This window comes from Hemicordylus capensis, chromosome 2 (genome assembly GCF_027244095.1).
Source record: "Hemicordylus capensis ecotype Gifberg chromosome 2, rHemCap1.1.pri, whole genome shotgun sequence".
Classification (NCBI taxonomy): Eukaryota; Metazoa; Chordata; class Lepidosauria; order Squamata; family Cordylidae; genus Hemicordylus; species Hemicordylus capensis.
The window spans coordinates 250325694-250345341 of record NC_069658.1 but is presented as its reverse complement, the minus strand read 5'-3'; the positions used below and the strand labels follow the sequence as shown (position 1 = coordinate 250345341).

General features: G+C 44.5%; 1 protein-coding gene across 2 annotated transcripts; it reads right to left on the bottom strand.

Moving 5' to 3' along the window:
- Positions 1-411: 411 nt before the first annotated feature.
- On the bottom strand, positions 412-19592 carry LOC128343065 (zinc finger protein 883-like). 2 transcript variants are annotated; one of them, XM_053291540.1, is made up of 7 exons: positions 19362-19592; positions 16036-16160; positions 14944-15048; positions 14586-14687; positions 10848-10928; positions 9534-9614; positions 412-6785 (listed from the first exon to the last, which is right to left on the bottom strand). In XM_053291540.1, exons 2-7 carry the CDS (start codon positions 16067-16069, stop codon positions 5320-5322), a joined length of 1869 nt encoding a protein of 622 aa, XP_053147515.1. In that variant the 5' UTR covers positions 16070-16160; positions 19362-19592; the 3' UTR covers positions 412-5319. The 2 variants fall into 2 exon arrangements, with proteins under 2 accessions (XP_053147515.1, XP_053147516.1); XM_053291541.1 differs by having other exon boundaries at positions 412-6782.
- Positions 19593-19648: the final 56 nt, after the last annotated feature.

Here is a 19648-nt window from a genome sequence, read left to right as displayed (position 1 = left end):
CCCCTTCTAAAGAGAAGAGAGTTTGCTGCCACTCCTGCAGATTTGGGGGCTGCTAGGCTTTCTGTATTCTGAGCCAGCCTTTCTGCAGCCCTGAGGAGCTGCTGGATTCAAGTGCATGGGTAGAGGAGCTACTACAATCTCCAGCACCAGCAGGCAGCTGAACTGTAGACTTCCCTCACAGCTGACCTTGCCATGACCAGTTCCTGTGTCTGAGCCAGAGAATTGGACTGAACTCTCCCACATCTCCATCCACCAGAAGCCTTGCTGCTACGTAGCATTATGGGTAGTGAGATGCCTTACATCCAGTCCATGGTTGACTTCCTAACTCTGTATTGTATGCAGCTAAAACGACACATGTACAGTACTAGTTTTCCTGCTTCTGAAGAGTGGGTGCTTGTGCACACAAAGGGGCGTGTGTGAAAGAGAGATTTTTGCTGACCCCCTTGCCCTGGAAGCACTCCGTGCAACCTGGAAGTAGGTTCAAAAGGGTTGAGAAACCCTGAGGGAACCACCTCTGGGTTACACAGAGCACTTCTGGGGAAGGGGAGATTGGTATAAACACCCTGCATGTAAAAGCACTTCAGAAATGAGGATGCTAGCACTGTGTATGGTGCACACAAATGTCAGGATGTTGGCCATTATTGTTTGGAGGATTTAAGAACGGGATCAGACAAAAAGACCAGCTAGTCCAGCATTCTGTTTTCAGGCATGTGCCCACGGGAAGCATGTAAGGAGAGCATAAAGGCCACAACTGTCTTCTGATTTTTTTTGGTCCCCAACATCTGGCACCAGCTAGCCACTGAGAGAGCTGTCCGTCATGACTTCAGCAATCTCTAGTCATTCTTCAGGGCACAGCCTAAACTGTTTATAGCCTAATTATTGTAGTGTAGTTCCACATAAGATACTTACATCTCTCTGTAATCACTGCACTTTTTGACAATGCAAGGTTTTAATGCTCTTATCTATGTCGTAATCACCAATTTCGAGTAATAGTAAACTCATATGCTGTTTTTACTTGGGCTACAGTAGTGATCAACTACTACTACTAATGCACATCTGTTCATAGGAATGAGAAAATGCATGCTTATTAGAATGAAATGGCCTTTTTCAGGAAGCAGCACCCATATTAAAAATGACTATTTCCTGCATTGATGTACACTATTTATATACCATTTTTTCACAAGGAAACGTTCTCAAAGCAGTTTACATAGAAAAAGCAATAGCAATAGCAATAGCACTTACATTTATATACCGCTCTATAGCCGGAGCTCTCTAAGCGGTTTACAATGATTTAGCATATTGCCCCCAACAGTCTGGGTACTCATTTTACCGACCTCGGAAGGATGGAAGGCTGAGTCAACCTTGAGCCCCTGGTCAGGATCGAACTTGCAACCTTCTGGTTACAGGGCGGCAGTTTTACCACTGTGCCACCAGGGGCTCCTCAGTGGACCCACCAGGGGCTCACTATCAAGGAATGATAGTTCTCTGTCCCCAAAGGACTCACAGTCTAAAAAGAGATACAATATTTGCCCTCTGCAACAGTCACTGAAAGACGCTGTGCTGGGGCTGAATGAAGGTGGTTGCTGTCCCCCTGTTAAATATAAAAGAGCCACCACATTTTAAAAAGTGTCTCTTGCCCAGGTAACAGGGGTTAGCATCTGTCACATTAGCAACTTCAGTCTGTAAAGGAAAAGTGTTCATAGACTGTGGTGATCACAGTTGTGTCAGTAACCAGCATTGGCCTAGTTCTTTAAACAGTTGTTTTGTTTTGTTTTGAACATTGTTTGCTCCAACCACTAGTTGTGCCTTACAGAAGCAACAGCAGGAGAGAGGGCTTGCCCTCCCCTCTTGCCTGTAGGCTTCTCAGAGGCATCTGGTGGGTCACTGCTTGAAACAGAAGGCTGGACTAGAGAGGCCTTGGGCCTGATCCAGCAGGGCTGTTCTTACATTCTTAAGTATTTGCAATATTTTAAACCGATTTATCAAAAAAACCACACTGGCCAACATCCTGACTAAAAGTGTGCTTGCAATGGACATTCTGCTTGTGCAAAGATGTTGTGCAGGCAAATTTTGTAAAGTCTGCAGCTTGCAGTCCAGTCTAGTGTTGCACTCGTGCAAAAATGTTTGTGCTTGCATAACAGGTGCACAAATTGTGGCCTACATCCTATGTTTCAAAGGGAACTTCTGCACAATTCCAAAAATCCCCATGCTTTAGCCCAGCTCTGTGATCTTCTTGTGCTAGTGCAACGCTGTTCCCTGCTAACTGAGCAAAGAAGGCGCCTTTTTAAAGTGGTGATTCTCTTTATTTAGCAGAGAGAGAGCAACTGGCCCTATCCACCCCCCAGCACAGTACCCCACCAGTGGCTGTTGCTGGTGTCTATAATGTTTCTTTTCAGATTGTGAGCCCTTTGGGGACAGGGATCCATTTGATTAATTTATTTATTATTTATCTATGTAAATTGCTTTGGAAACTTTTGTTGAAAAGCGGTATATACATATTTGTAGTAGTTGTAGCTGCACAAACACACCATTAGTCAGGATGCCAGCCACTGTTCCTAGTTTTGTTTCTCTCTGCCCTGCAGTTCCAAGGATTTATCTGCTCAGTTCGAACAGCACTTTGCAGGTACTATTCCATCCATACTAATATCTTGAGCCTAGCATATGGGGGCTGCAAGGGATGGGGGAAGAGAGGCTCTGTGGTCAAACTGCTGGTGGTTGGAGTGGTGGTGATGTCATGGCTGAGAGAAGGGGTCTGGTCCCCAAGCAGCTGAGCCAAGGCTCACCCCAGGCTTAAGCAACTGACCATCTCTATCTTGCTGGAGCAGGTCAAAGCTGTTTGATCTGTTTGTTTCAAGCAGGGGCCAACTCTGCCTCCAGGAAAGCTCGCGTGACATAAAGGTACCTGCCTTCCTATGTTGCTTGCCCCCAACAGCTTGTACTCAGGGGTGCACCGTCTTTATACAAGGAAGCTCCATTGGTAGTTATCATGATGGACAAGCTGAGACCTCTTCCAAATGAACATTTCAAATCTGGTATAAGAACATAAGCCTTGATGGATCAAACCAAGTCCAGCATTCTTCCTCCAGCAGTGACAAGCCCGATGTGGAAACTGATAAGCAGGGGACAAAGGTGTTGGTTTCCCCCTGTTTATATCTAGTATGCGTCCAGACCACGACCATAACCATACTCTGAAGCGATAGATGTTCTTGCTGGAGAAGAGATCACATTTTCCCCAGGTAAAAATATAGCACATTGAGTGCTCATAAAATGCAACACACCTCAGCAGAAGCACAATAAAAACACAAGAACAGCTCTGCTGGATTAGGCCTAAGTCCCATCTAGTCCAGCAGCCTGTTTCCCACAGTGGCCCACGAGATGTCTCTAGGAAGCCCACAGCCAAGCGGTGCCCTCTTTCCTGCTGTTGCTCCCCTGCAACTGGTATTTAGAGGCATCTTGCCTCCAAGGCTGGAGCTGGTCTAAAGCCTCCAGACTAGTAGACCTGTCAATGAATTTGTCCAAGTCCCTTTTAAAGCCATACAAGCTAGTGGCCATCACTTCCTGTGGCAGAGAATTCCATAGATTAATTATGTGCTGTATGAAAAAGTACTTCCTTTTATTGGTCCTAAATGTCCTGGCCTTCAGGTTCATGGGATGACCCCTGGTTCTAGTCTTATGTGAGAGGGATAATCATTTCTCTCTGACCACTCTCTCTACTCCTTGCATAATTTTATACACTTTGATCATGTCTCCCCTTAGTTGCCTCTTTTCCAAAGTAAAGAGCCCCAGATGCTGTAGCCTTGCCTCATAAGGAAGGTGCTCCAGCCTGATCATCTTGGTTGCCCTCTTCTGCACCAGTTCTACAATGTCTTCCTTAAGATACAGTGACCAGAACTGTACGCAGTACTCCAAATGTGGCCATACCATGGTCATAGATTTGTATAAGGGCATGATAATATTAGCATTTTTATTTTCAGCCCCCTTCCCAATGATCCCTAGCATGGAATTGGCCTTTTTCACAGCTGCCGCACACTTTCAATGAGCTGTCCACCATAACCCCAAGATCCCTCTCCTGGTCAGTCACCGACAGCTCAGACCCCATCAGCATATATGTGAAGTTGGGGTTTTTTTGCCCCAATATGCAACACTTTACACTTGCTTACACTGAACCGCATCTGCCATTTTGTCAGGACAGGCTGTCTGGATTGCCTGTAGCAAGTGAAGGACATACATCTGACATGGTTACCACACTGCTTCCTTATACAGTCCTTTCACTGAGTCAAGCCACTGGTCCATCTAGCTCAGTAATGTCTACACTAGTTCCCAAATTTGGGTCCCCTGATGCTATTAGACTACAATTCCCATCATCCCCAGCCAACAACATCCAACAACATCTGGGGACCCCCGTTTGAGAACTCTGATGTAGACATGAGGGAGCAGCTCTCCGGAGGGTCAGACTGACATTTCCTAGCCTCACCTGGAGATGCCAGAGATTGAACCAGGGACTTCCTGCATGCAGACAACATGCCCCGCCCCTGGGCTACGGTCCCTCCTTTTTAGCGTCTGGCCATCCGGACTGGCTTCTGTAGCTACCCCATCTCCCTCGGTGAATGTCTGCAAAGAAAGCCCAGTTGCCTCTTCTCGCCAATGAGCACAATTCCATCTGGCTTTCCTCCTCCTCCTCCAGACAAAGCTTCACTGGCATAGTGGCAAAACAATATACAATTTAAAACTGTGCCTACAGAGGCAGAATCGGAAGTAGGAGGGGCATTTCTCCCAACACACACTTCAAGTCTGTTAACTTGCATATGTCCTGCCTGGAGAATGAATGGGTGAAGATAATCTGCTCTCAATACCTTCCTCCAACAGAGAAAACCAGCTGGTCTTGTGGTAACAAGCGTGACTTGTCCCCTTAGCTAAGCAGGGTCCACCCTGGTTACATATGAAAGAGAGACTCGAGGTGTGAGCACTGTAAGATATTCCCCTCAGGGGATAGAGCAGCTCTGGGAAGAGCAGAAGGTTCCAAGTTCCCTCCCTGGAAGCATCTCCAAGATAGGGCTGAGAGAGATTCCTGCCTGCAACCTTGGAGAAGCCGCTGCCAGTCTGTGAAGGCAATACTGAGCTAGATAGACCAATGGTCTGACTCAGTATATGGCAGCTTCCTATGTTCCTAACCCAGTAGAGCTAAGGCGTAACCAGGACTACAGCTCATGGATTTCACTGTAGATTTTTTTTAAAGTGCACGTATATTATTTCCACAGGAGTAGGTTTTCACCTCCAAACATCTCCAACACTGCACAAGTTTCTACTAGGAGTCTGCCTCTAATGAACTTCTTCCATGTGGGCTCTTTGATGTTTAAGGAGGCCTACACGCTGACTGAAGCTTGCCTCACATTCAGAGCATTTATATGGTTTCTCTTGAGTGTGGATTCTTCTGTGTGACTTAAGGACTGAGCTCTGACTGAAACTCTTCCCACACTCGGTGCACGTATAAGGTCGCTCTCCCGTATGAGTTCTCCTGTGTCTGACAAGATGTGAGCTAAGGGTGAAGCTTTTCCCACACTCTGAACATGTGTATGGCTTCTCCCCAGTATGAGTTCTCTGATGTTTAAGGAGATGAGAGCTCAATGTGAAGTTCTTCCCACAGTAGGAACATTCGTATGGCTTCTCTCCTGTGTGGGTTCTCTGATGTATAAGGAGATGTGACTTACAATTAAAGCTTTTCCCACAGTCTGAGCAGATGTATGGTTTCTCTCCACTATGGGTCCTTTTATGTACTATAAGGACTGAGCTCTGGTTGAAGCATTTTCCACAGTCGGGGCATTTATACGGCTTCTCCCCTGTATGAGTTCTCTCATGTCTGACAAGGTGGGACCTGTGGTTGAAGCTTTTCCCACAGTCTGAACATTTATTGGGTTTTTCCCCAGTGTGGGTTCTTTCATGTGTGATAAGGTGTGACCTTCGGTTGAAACTTTTCCCACAAAATGGGCAATTGTATTTTCTTTCTCCCGTGTGAGTCCGCTCATGTTTCAGAAGGCGTGGCCTGTTACTAAAACTCTTCTCACATTCTGAGCATTTATATAGTTTCTCTCCTATGTGGATTTTTGTGTGTCTAATAACGTGCGACTTCCGACTGAAACTCTTCCCACAGTCTGCACATTTATAGGGCTTCTCTCCTGTATGAGCCGTCTCATGCATAAGGAGGTGCGACCGCCGATTGAAGCTTTTCCCACAGTGAGAGCATGTGTGTGTCTTTTCTCCTGTATGAGTTGTCTCGTGTTGGAGCAGATGGGACCTCCAGATGAAGCTTTTCCCACAATCTGCACACTGGTAGGGTTTCTCTCCCGTGTGGATCCTTTGGTGCGCAATGAGACTTGAGCTCTGACTGAACGTTTTCCCACAGTCCAAACAGATATAGGGCTTCTCTCCTGTGTGAGTTCGCTTGTGTGTGACAAGATTGGATCTCCGGCTGAAGCTCTTCTCACAGTCCGAGCACTCATAGGGCTTCTCTCCCGTATGTGTCCTCTCATGTATAATGAAGCTGGATTTTTTAGTGAAGTTTCTACCACATACTGAACATTTGTATGGCTTCACATCTGAATTGGTGTATGTCGTTTCTTCCTCAAGCTTCTGCTTGCTCTCATCCCCATAAGGAGCGGCTAGCTCTCCTCTCTTCCCTGGGTATCTCCTAAGTATCCTTCTTGCCACAGTCTCCTTCTTGGGTACTCTTCCTTCTCCACTTCCTGGCTGGTGACACTTGTCATTCATGCTCATCTGCCCATATCCTGCTAGAAAAAACAGAGGAGGTTTCTTCAGAATGTGGGAACTCCTAGAGATGGGAGTCACATTTATTTTTATATATATATATATATATATATATATATATATATATATATATATATATATATATAAAAATGTGACTCCCATATATATATATATATATATATATATATATATATATATATATAGGAAAGCGAAGAGAAGTCCCTTCAGAAAGTAATCGAAACTTAGAGATCTGACTGACTAGCAGATAAAAGAATGTATGATAAAATGGATGCAGAACTTTAATAGATCGATCGAGATCTCTGATTGGGAATACCAATGGAAAAAAATGTGAAATTTACTTTGTGTACCAATCTAAGGGGAAATTGGTATAAGATGTTCTTCAGATGGTACAGTATATAACTCCTTTGACTATTAATAAAATAGATTATTATTTTTCTAAGAAATGTTGGAAATGTAACTCACATTTAGGCTCATTCTACCATATGTGGTGGAGTTGTGGTAAAGTTCAAGAGTTTTGGAAACAAATTCATATGAAAATTGAACAAATCTTAGAAGTTAAGATTCTCTTTCTATCAGTGGTTGTTGCCATAACAGTGAAAAATGGAAGTTCCACGTTCACTGGTAATATAGGGCATGGTAATCTCTGTTTTTCTCTACCTGTGAGCCTCCCTGAGGCATCTGAGACCAATTCTTATGTTCTGACTAGCTATCTGGTGAAGCTGGACAAAGGAAAAAAAGGAGAGGAAACAGTATGGCTACACAGGAGACACAATTGATCTTTTGATGTTCAAATCCTGCATTGGCCAATGGTCTGATTGGGTACTCTGGGAGGAAAGTCACTTTTCCATATACATAAAGCAATAGGGGATACCTGTTTGTGTGCATGAAACAATTCCTTATTTTTGGTATTTCCCCCACTGGGCTTCCCCTTCTTTTCCATTACTCAGTTTGGTCCTGTGCCTGGACAACTATATACAGCTTTAAGCAGATAAAAATAAAAGGTTTAACCCACTTTGTTGCTATGAAGGGAACAATTCAAAAAAGTGGGTTTTTTAATAAGCAGAATCTATTTGTATTGTGAACATTTTAATTTTCTGCACTTTACTTATCAAACTATCCAAACAGTTTGATAAGTAAAACAATCTCTACCTGTGAGCCTCCCTGAGTTCAAAAAATCAGAACAGGTGTTTTATCAGATTAAAAAAACCTAATGTCACTCCCAGGGTTGTACATCTGGTGATCGTGCAAGGACAGGAATTGGTAATAAGCACAGAATTCAGAATCTGGAGAATCAAAGCTATTTTTTTAAAAGCAAATTTCTAGCCCACTGTGTATTCCCAGGGGTACCGTGGAGTTTCCTTGACGGACCTTGAAGTTCCCTGTAGATCAGCCTCTGCCTGTTGCAGTCCTCTCTTTAATCTGCTGCTTAATTGTTGAGGCGAAAGATCAGCTGCTTTTACGGTCACTCAACAGTACCATTCCACCTAGTAATTTTGATAAGTCGATTTGTTTCATTATCCATGGCTGACATCCAGTCTAATGAAGCATTTGCACAATGTGTTGTGCAAGTGCAAGGATGGTGCAACATAGTTAGCTGCAGGATGCTCGAAACCTGCAATCTGGACTAATGTTGCACTAGTGAAAACACCTCCTTGCACTTATGCAAAATGCACAATCTGTAGTGTAGCTCCTGCTGGGAAACCTCTTCCTCCATCCATTTACATTGCAGGGAACATTTGCACAAGAGCGCAACTTCGGGTCTTTGTGCAGCTATGCAATTTTATTTTGGTATGCACATTTGTATGCTGCACAACCAATTTGTTAGTCTGGGTGTCAACCCTGTTATTAACTAGACAATGAGCATATTGTGGGAAGGCCAAGTACAATTTCTAGTGTCAAAGGCCAACAGTCTGTGTAATTCCTTTCCCCTACCCATGACTAGGAAAACAAGATTACAGCAGATTAGTAAATGCCCTGGGCCTGTAGGAAGGCCTTCTCTGTGGCTGCCCCTCTTCTTTGGAACACTCTTCCCCCCAAGACTCGTTCAGTCCCCTCCTTAGTTGCTTTTAAGGCCCTTCTTCAAACCTACCTGTTTCACCAGGCTTTTGCCCTTTATTTTTAAAAAATATATATTGTTATTGCTATTGTTGTTGTTCACCACCTAGTGTCTTTGGAGGAGGCGGTATACAAGAAATTTTTAATAAATAAATAAATAAGCAAGCTTCATAGCATAATATATACAGCTCATGGAATTCAGCTTTTCTTGAAGAATTTGGATGGGAGCAAAATGATGTGGTTTTTTTAATGACCAACTAGACACAGCCTACTTATACCAAGCCTAACCAGTGTCCCATCAGTTCCTAGTAACAGTTATCCTAACTGGAAACCGCACTTTACAACCTTGGTTCAGCTGTTTTCCCTTCTGAACCAAACTTTCAGAAAAGATGGAGGACATTCTACATTATTGGAGTTATTATTCTACATTCTACATTATTGTTCTCCTTTTATCTCCCCTTTTGGAAAACTCTCTGGGGCAGATTCTGCACATGCTGAAGGTCTGGCTGATCAACAGGAATTTTGTCCCAGGCCAAATTTGCTAGAGAACCTGGACTGCATTATGGGTTGCTCCCCTCTGAGAAAAGCAGGTTAAGCTTTGAGGAACTGCAGTAGGGATGGCCCTGCCTTTTGAGCAAGGGGTTGGACCGGGCCCTTTGATTCCATCTTGTTCTATGGTTCTGCGCGTCCCTCACCTGTGTGGGTACTAAGGAAGGTCTTGTATTCTTCAGAAGGCTCATCTTCATTTTCCACCTTTATTATCACATCAGGAAACTCTGCTCAAAAGAAAGATTTTTTTAAAAAAAATTGGGAGAAAAACCACTCCTGTTTCTGCAGCATACTGTATTCACACTCCATGTGCATGAATCTAGACTGGCATCAGTCCACCACAATGGACTGCAGTTAATACTGACCAGATCAGCTGGCGTTACTATTGGAAAGGTATGCCAAGTGAGAAGCTTGCTATCGAAAAGTTAACACTGGTTAATAGCTGGCCTAGAGATGTACAAACACCAGAGCAGCCTCAGTGCTCCTTAAGCAAAAGAAGAAGGGGGGGGGAGGCAGGTCCCTGCCTCTAATAATACATCATTGTATTTATTTAATAATAACTTCTCGTTGTCTGCCCCGTAACAATTGTTCTCTGGACGGCTCACAAATTAAAGCATTAAAACAATGTTTGAATAAAGCATATAATTAAAAGCACATTAAAACAAATAAACACATTTTTAAAATATGCCCCTAAGATACTTACCATCTAAAATATACATCTAAGGTATGCAAAGTTTGTCTAGCTTTGGTAACCAACTATTGTTTCTGTTTGCTAGCAAGACTTGACTTCCTCACTTCCTGCGTCATCAAAGCAAAGCAGGTGTGTTTCCCTTTTGTATCTGCTGCCTGGCAAGGTGGTTTTCCAGGGGAGGAGCAGCAGGTAGGGTGTTTGTAGCAACCCCTTCAACCCACAACACTTATGCTGCTTCCGTGCAAAAAGTACAGCATGGCGCCCATTGGGAAGGGACACTTTCCACCTCCCTGGGCTGGCGATGGCTCTACCTTTCTCTGTCTGCTTTCCCTCCTGGCTAGCTAGTCAACACAAGAATATTATATTGTAAACCACTTTGAGATTATTTTGATGAAAAGCGGTATATAAACTGAATGAATGAATGAGAACAACAAGGAAAGACGGGGAGACAAAATTAGGAATATATGGTGAGTTCCAAGAAACTGGCTACAAGCACCACAGCTGCCCTGCTTTAGGGAGCAAGGCAGGGCTGGAACTGGAAACAGGAAGGATGCTCCTCTCCTAGGCTCACGACAAGTTTAAAACCTGACCGGCCAGGCCTCAGGAGCGGACAGGAGAAGCAAACCCATCTCCAGTGGATGGACTTTTTTTCACTGTTGGAGCATTTCTGATTACCCAAGGCAATTGCACTTGTAAACACCTGCCCAGGCTTTGCAGGGAGAATCCCATGGACCAAGCTTGAGATACCCGTGCTTAATTCTGCACTCACCTGCATGGACACTTTGGAACATCTCACCATCCTCAGCAGGCTCTTCCTTTTGTTCCATTTGTAATATCCCATCAGGACAGGCTGATATGGAGAAAGGAGTAAAATAAATAAACATGATGATGATAGATGCTTTATTTTTATATATATATATATATATATATATATATATATATATATATATATATATATATATATAAATTTTATTTTTATCCTGCTTTTCCTTCGAGGAGCTCAGAGCAGTGTACATGCTTATTTTTATCCTCACAACAACCCTGTGAGGTAGGTTAGGCTGAGAGATACATGACTGACCCAGAGTTACCCAGTGAGTTTCATGGTTGAATGGAGATTCAAACTCTGGTCTTCCAGGTCCTAGTTCAACACTCTAACCACGCTATGCTGGCTCTCTCTCTATGAGATATAGAATATCATATGAATACATGGGAAGCTGAATGAACTGGAGAGACAGGGAACGTTGCCTTCTTTAAGCTTGCTATATAATCGGGGAAGTCACGCTTTCTGCATAAGCCTTTCCTGTCTTGCTGTGAAGGGCAGTGGCCTTGCTGAAGCTAAGCATGTCTGGGAGACCACGTGGGAGCCCCATGAATGCCACAGGAAGAGAGGAATATAAATGTAAAAAACAAACACACAAACATCAGAGCCCCAAATGGCTTCCAAACCAAAAACGAGTTCAAGACCCAAAAATATTCTGATTCACCCAGATGTAAAACATGGACATGGATTTCACTGGAGCACTGCCAGCTGCAACTGCCTACTTATTGTGCAAAGGAAACCCAGGCTGAAAGGCGTACCACGTGCTAGATTTATGTACAGACTAGAGAGGAAACCTTTTAGGTGTCTTTTCCATTTTGTTTGGGGCTGGAGCTCAGGGGTCCACATCGTTGGACAGCTGCTCGTGGCCCTCCAAAGGGCCCTCCACTAATCCCCAAGGCCACTTCTGTGCCTACAATTCTTGTGCAATGGAGGTAGAGCAATTCTCTCAGCCAAGAACGCCACTCTGTCATTGCCCCCTCTCTCCAATTCCATCAATCAAGAAAAGCCCCACCATGAACCATAGAGGAGCTTAGGTAGAGAGGGGCCTCATCATAGAAAGGAGTTTGCAAAGGGCTCCCCTTGATCCTGGAGCCAGCCGTGCTGAACCTGACATGTCTATGCGGGCTACGCTGGGGTGGGGCCTTCAGGTGTTCTGGGATCTTTACCTTTTCTCAGCTGATTAATTGAGGCAGGGGGGCAAATTTTAATCTGCATGTAACCAAGATGAAGGATGTGCACAAGCCAAGATTCGTGCACAGGTTTGGCACCGAACCAGTTCAGGCAAGGGCCGAACTACTTCGGCACTGCCTAGAGGGGAAGTAGGCGAGCAGGACCTTTAAAAGAGAGTACAGCAAGTCCTTACCTGCTCAAGGTCCTTACCTGCTCACTGTCGCCCCATGCAGCTTCCTCCTGTGACGACGCTCCCCCCGCGCGCATGCGAGGATGCCATTTGCATAGTCGTTATGGTGTTGCTGACCATACAAATGGTGCCTGGGCATGCACGGAGGCCATGTGTGTGCCGGCGCCGCACATGGGTTGCTGAGGGGAGCGCCGTCACAGGAGGAAGCTGCATGGGGCGACAGTGAGCAGGTAAGGACCTGCTGTACTCTCATTTAAAGGTCCAGCTCACCACTCCCCCTCCTGGCAGCACTGAGGCAGTTCAGTCCTCTCCAAACCAGTTCGGTGCTGAACCTGTGCACGAACCTTGGTTTTGTGCACATTCCTAGCCAAGATGTATGAGGCGGCCAACAGCTTAGTAAACCACAACTGAAAAGAGAGATGGTTTGTCCACTAGTAGGGGAGAGGATCTCTCTCCTCAGCAACAGCTCTGCCCTGATAAACCCAACACATTTTCAATTCACCGTTACAGAAATCAAGGTTTTCAAGGTTTCAAATTCTGCGTTTTTTATTCAGCTGTATCATATCTTGGAAATGGGGAGGTTTCTCCTACAGAAGGGGACCAAGTACAAAGTCAACTTACATAGGCCTGCCTCTGAAGGAAGTGGGAGGACTAACACAATCATAGATAACCTCTTTCCATGAACATACATGGTAAGCAGGGATATGTTGGCCACCTTCGTCTGAAGAGTTGTCGCATAGAAGAAGGAGCAGATTTGTTCCCTGTTGCTCCTGAGGGCAGGACTACAACCATAGGGTTGAAATGGCAAGGAAGGAGGTTTAGGTGTCCGGTTTAGATGTCAGGACAAATTTCCTAACCGTAAGAGCTGTTTGACAATGGAAAAGACTGCCTCATACAGTGATGGACTCTCTTTCACTAGAGGTTTTCAGACACAGGCCAGCCATCTCTCTGCAGCAGTTTCCTACACTGAGCAGGAGTTGGACTAGAAGACCTCCAAGGACCCTTCCAAGTCTAATACTCTACCGCCAACATTTCTATTTCTCAGAGATACCAAAAGGTTCTGGGCTAGCCCTGTTGCTTTAAACAGCAGGCTGGCAATTTACTCATGACAAGAGCCATTTCTGGCTAATCCTATCACTCAAGAAGGCAGACTAGGGCACTTATTCACAAACTGTTGATAAAATATCCACCAGATGTTACAGGGTAAAAGCAAAACCAGTTTCAGTGTAAATACATGATCGTCAGTTACTAATACAGACTGAATGTCTCAGCAGTTCTTAAATTCAGTCTGTATTAGCAACTGACGAGGGTGTATTTACACTGAAACTGGTTTTGCTTTTAATCTGTAAAGAGAACTGATTGGAGGTAATACATGACCAACTTATTCACAAACAAATCTGCTTTTCGCTAGCTGCACAACAGATTGGGGCACTGACCACCGGGGAAGCTCCTTCCAAGTAAGCACACGGTCCTGCCTGTCAGGTGAACATGATCTTCGTCTAGGTCGGGGGTAGGCAACCTTTGGCATTCCAGCTGTTGCTGAACTACAACTCGGGAGTTCAGCAACAGCTGGAGTGCCAATGGTTGCCAATTCCTGATCTAGATATTTATTACAGTTATATCCTGCTCTTCCTCCAAGGAGCCCAGAGAGTACATGTTTATCTTCAGACTCTGTGAGGTAGGTTATTGCTAAGAAGGCTATAGGAAAGTTAGTGTCTCTTTAATGCAGTGCTGTCTTTGTTAGATAAATTCAGGGAGAACAGGTCTATTAATGGCAACTTGTCTTGATGGCTACAGGCTACCTCCAGGTTCAGAGGCAGGATGCCTCTGAATATCAGTTGAGGGGAGCAACAGCAGGAGATAAGGCATGCCTTCATCTCCAGCTTGTGGGTGTCCCAGAGGCATATGGTGTGGGCCACTGTAGGAAATGGGATGCTGGACTAGATAGGCCTTGCGCCTGATTCAACAAGGCTCTTCTTATGTTATTACCTAACAAAACAGAAGTGTAGAGTCTAATCAGGACCTCTGGCAAGAACCAAGTGTGCATTTCACTGGCTTCTTGGTAGGGATGATGTGCAGAACTGGTTCACAACTGGACCAGTCCACCAAGAACTAGGCCAGTTTGAGCGGTTCGACCATGAACCACTTCAAACTGCATCAAGCCGGTTCATCAACCCAACTGGCCCAGCCAGTGGGTTTGATCCAACTGGATCAGGGACCTGCGGTTTGGTCCAAATTTGGACCAAATCACACCTTCCAGTCTGTGCACACCTTGAGTTCCTGGTATGTCCTGAGACATACCCTGAGCTAGTTTTGCTCATCCTTACCTGAGCAGGTACTTGGCAGAATTTTGCTCTTCTCAGCACCCTGATGATCTGGACTCCACAGATCTTCCTCTTGTTCCAGCTTAATCACCACATCAGGATATTCTGATAGGGGGAAGATTTATGAATAGTTTAGACTTTATTTATACCTGTAGGATATTAGGGGTAAACATTTTTATTGACTGAATATATATACCTTTTAATCAAAGATGGTTGCAAGAGGTAAACTATAACACATCCAGCAGATAAAACTGATGAGGATGATTTGGGATGAAAGAGATCTCAACAAGTTTGTAGTGCTGAGGCAGACTTTGCTCAACCTCCAGGTATTCCTGTTCAAAAAATGTTTTTGAATACTTACCTGTGTCTGATGGGGTCTTTTCTTCTGGGCTTTGAGGACCAGTTACTGCTGGATCTTCTCTAAGTCCCAGCTTAGAAATCAAGATAGGTTTAGGAACTGGCAGATCTGTTCAGGGAGGAAGAAAACCTGGTTGGCATTAACCATGGTTAAGGTAGGCGACAATCTAATGTTTACATTTGTTCAAGGTGGGTGGGAAGAAAATGCGCTGGAGAAGGAAATTGTGAGCAGATAATGAGCATTATCATGCTAACACATCTGTAAAAAAGGTCTGGGCTTGCTGGAAAGCATGCAGGCATAGGCAGTCAGATATTGGAAGAGTTCTGACTAAAGGCTGCTGATCAGCTTGAGCATATCACAGGCTGTGATAAACTGTTATTCCTACAGCTGATTTTATCAAATGGGAATTGGAAAGGACTTTTCCACTTGTTTTTAATATGCTGATCACTGCAGAGCTCTTTGTAGCTTAACAGGAGAAAAGTGTGGAGGCACCCCAAATTGCAGAATGGGCTAGCAATCACTGAGCCTTAGCAATTATGCAGAAGCCAAACAGATGTAATGTGCATAGTCCATGGACTTCAAAATAAAAGCACCCATGAACACTGCACTTGACAACTAAGCAAGATTGAATGAGACTGAGACATATAAGTAAATTATGTGTTTAATGTACAGAATGAGCAATTGTAACAGATAACACTACACTTGGGAGAATTAGGGTAGAGGGCTTGCTGGGATTGATTTATTTAAAATATTTATACCCAGCCCCTCCAGTATACTAGGGCTCGGGGTGGCTCACAACATTAATAAAATAGATACAATGTAAAATAAAAGTCTAATGCAGTTAAATAAGAAGATCAGGCTAAAACCACACTTAAAATTATAATTTTTAAAAAAGTTTCAAATTAAAAGTTATTAATAAAAAGCTAAACCCTGAGAACTACAAAAACAGGGTTTTCCTGTTGTTGTGAACATTCCATTAATGTTGCTAAATGAATTGGTGATTAATAGTTTGTCCCACATGGTTATATCCTGAAACCTCTGGAAATGGGAGAAGGAACTCATATTCTAGGTCCCAAAACATATGAAAATCCTTACCCTTAAAGTTGACATTCTTGCAACTTTCCTGCATAGTTACTGGGTACAAAACTCTTCCAGCCAGATCCAGAAGAAACTCCCTGTCTAGTGAAATGAACCGCCAAGTTCTCAAAGCTCACAGGTTCCTGAAAGAGAGGGAACAAAAATCCCAATCCTGTTACTAAAGATGCAGATAGCACCAACAGTGTACAAAATCTTATACAAACCTCACAGGTTGACCCAATCATAACTCCCTCAACAGCCTTGCTGTGACGTGTGACTTTAAAAATTCTTTGTAATTTAATTATGTGAATTAAGCATGTGTGTTTGCCTGCACGGCCCTGTTTACTTTCATAATTTTTTAACCTACTTTCTAGTAGGCTTATGAGATCACCCGGCATTGTGTGTGTCTGTGTGTGTCCGTCCGTGTGTCTCCTCCTATCAATTTCACAATGCCTGGATCAATATGAACCAAACCAGATACAGTCAACAGCATAGTGTGTGATTATGTCATCCACCCCGATCCAAGATGGCTGACGCATAAACTTTTGAGGCGCAAGTGGGCTAACTTGAGAACCACTTAACCGATTTGAACCAAATTTGCTACAGCTGTAGGGACACATAGGGATGCCCAAATGGTGTGGTGTGTGATGTCGTCATCCACTCCAGTTCAAGATGGCAGACACGTGAATGTTTGAGGCACAAGGGGGTTAACTTGCTGACTGTCTAACTGATTTGAACTAAAGTAGGTACAGTTGTAGTTAGTCACACACAGGGACACCTCAGTGGTGTTGTTTGTGATGATGTCATCCACCCTGATTCAAGATGGCGGAACCATAAACATCTGAGGCACAAGTGAATTAACTTGTGAACTGCTTAACTGACTTGAACCAAATTTGCTACAGCTGTGGGACACATAGGGACACCTCAACGGAGAAGATTGTGATGATGTCATCCACCCCAATTCAAGATGGCAGACACAAACTTTTGAGGCACAAATGCATTAACTTGTGGAAAGTCTAACCGATTTGAACCAAATTGCTACAACTGAATGGACACATAGGGAAGCCCCAATGGTGTAGTTTGTGATGATGTCACCCAAACTGCGGATGTATAAACTTTTGAGACACAAGTGCACTAACTTAAGGACTGTCAAACTGAGCTGAACCAAATCTGGAACAGCTACAGGGAGTGACACACAGGGACACCTCAACGGTGCAGTTTGTAATGATGACATCCACCCCAATCCAAGATGGTGGACACATGAACACTTGAGCCTCAAGAGATCTAACTTGTGGACCTCAATCTGCACCAAATTTAGTCCAGATGTTGAGACAGTGAAAGGAAAGTAGGCTGATTAGTTCTTACTAGAACAACTTGCTGTTTCATAATTTGACACACTGGCTGACATGATGAGGGAAATTATTCAAAATAGTCTCATTGAAATTAAACGGGCAAGTTAGGCATTGCCTGACTTTGTCTTTTTAATTTCAATGGGACTATGGGAAGTAATTTTTCTCCTCATATCAGCCATGGTTTCTTCCCCAACTCTGTTCCCTTAGAAGACCTTCTCAGCCTTGCCTGTTTGCAGCTTCACCAGGCACTGTTGTCTTCACACTGTAAACCTGTTGTTGTACCTTAAGGGCAAGGATGGCCTTTTCATGAGGCAGGGTAAGGCAGTTGCTTCAGGTGCAGGTAGGAGTGCAGCGGGGGGTGGGGGCAGCAAGAGCTGGGCCTTCACCACCAAGGGTGCCACCGTGCCATTGCCCTTCCTCGCCCCTCTAGGACTGCTATTTATTTTCTCCTCCTTGCTGTGCTAGGGTACATCTCCCACCACCACACTGCTTCAGCTATAAGTGTCCCAGTCACCGCTGCCTGCTTTGGTGGCATAGTGTGAGAGTGCTCCTGTGGCACCTCCACTGGCTTGGCAGCATAGCCAGAGACTGTGTCATATTGCCCTTTTCCTCAGGCAGCAAGATGATTTGGCCTGCTCCTGCTTAAGGACTAGAAACCTGCTTTAAAAACAAACAAATAAAAAGATTGAGATGCTTACTATGCTGAATTTTGTACCCAGTACATTTCTGTGCTTCTGCAGTCACAATGTACACAGCCCTGGTAGTATTTTTATATAAAAGAGAAAAGGGCAAGGGCAGAGAATTTATGAAGTCCATGTAGTCTCTCATCTCCCAAATCCATGGAAATCCTTAAATCTTCCCTCTTTTACCAAGTCATATCATATCATTTAACTTGCAACTCTTGTTATGTAACACAGTCTCTCTCTCTCTCTCTCTCTCTCTCTCTCTCTCTCTCTCTCTCTCTCTCTTTCACATACATACACACACACACACACACTTAGAAGGTTATGGCAGGAGAGTAAACATATCAAAAACACACTGTCTACAATACTGAAAGTTGGAGGAGCAAATCTATTTCAAGTGGGAGTGGATGTTCATTTCATGGCATGTGTTGAAACTGGAAACTGGAAAGTGCAGCACCAAACTGGAAACAGAACTTGGCTACAAAGCCCTTGCACAGAGGAAAGATGACAAAGATAGGGCTCTATAGCTCACATGCTTACAGACACACAGTGCTCAGGATGAAGTCCCTTGCACTGCAAGCAGGTCTCAAACAGCAGACCTGGAAAACATCGTCTGCCTGAAACTGTGGGAAACTGCTGCTAACCACCTAGAGATATATACATATCAGGCAGTACAAAAATATGATAGATAGATAGACAGACAGACAGACTGCCCCAAACCTCCGTCTCTGGGCAGTTTACAGCAACACGAGACAAATTAAAACACAAATGAAAACCTTAAAACAATTTAAAAGACTGGGTGAATAAATGTGTCTTTAGAGACTTTCTAAAAGTTGTCAAAGATGGGGAGGCTCTTATTCCAGCAGGGAGCGCATTCCAGAACCTCGGGCTCCAGACGAACCTCTAATCGGATGACACGATACAGGGCTGGTGGGATCAGTGGCCTGACCTGGGACAAGAAGGCAGCATTTAATGATGAAGCGCATAGTGGTGCCTCCAGTTCAAGCCCCAGCCAGCCCCGCTTAAGAAACAGCTCTAAGGAAGCAGCTGGGACTAGAGCCCAAAGAGGACAACGTGGGAAGGAGGAGGAGGGCGGGACATGGAGACCGAGCAGGCGCGCTTTTAAACGCCCTTGTCTCTGCAGACCTGGTGAAAGACACACGTTGCCCTCTTTTGCATTTTGTCACTCCCAGCAAAGCCAAGTAAGACGCTGTTAAACATGCAGCGCAACTGGCCCAACACAACCAATTATAACGCGCCTATATCCCACAGGAGTAATCATCCATTAGTTTTCATCCGCTTGACTCGCCTTTTCGTCCTGTCCAGTGTGGTGACTGCCTTCCTCTGAGCGCCTCTGCGGCTCAGCTGTACTCCGGCCCGATCAATCCCTCTCGCTGCGCTTCCTCTGCTCTTCTTCCTCGCTAGCACTTCTCGGGGGTTTCTCCCCCAAGTCCCCTCATGGTTACCGCAGTAGCTCACTCACTAGGAGGAAGCAGGGAGGGTGGAAAATCAAGAGGACCGGGAATCGTTTCCCCTGTGCCCAGCACGGGCGGGTGGGAGGGAAGCGCCGACCGCTATGGGAATTGTAGTTTCTGG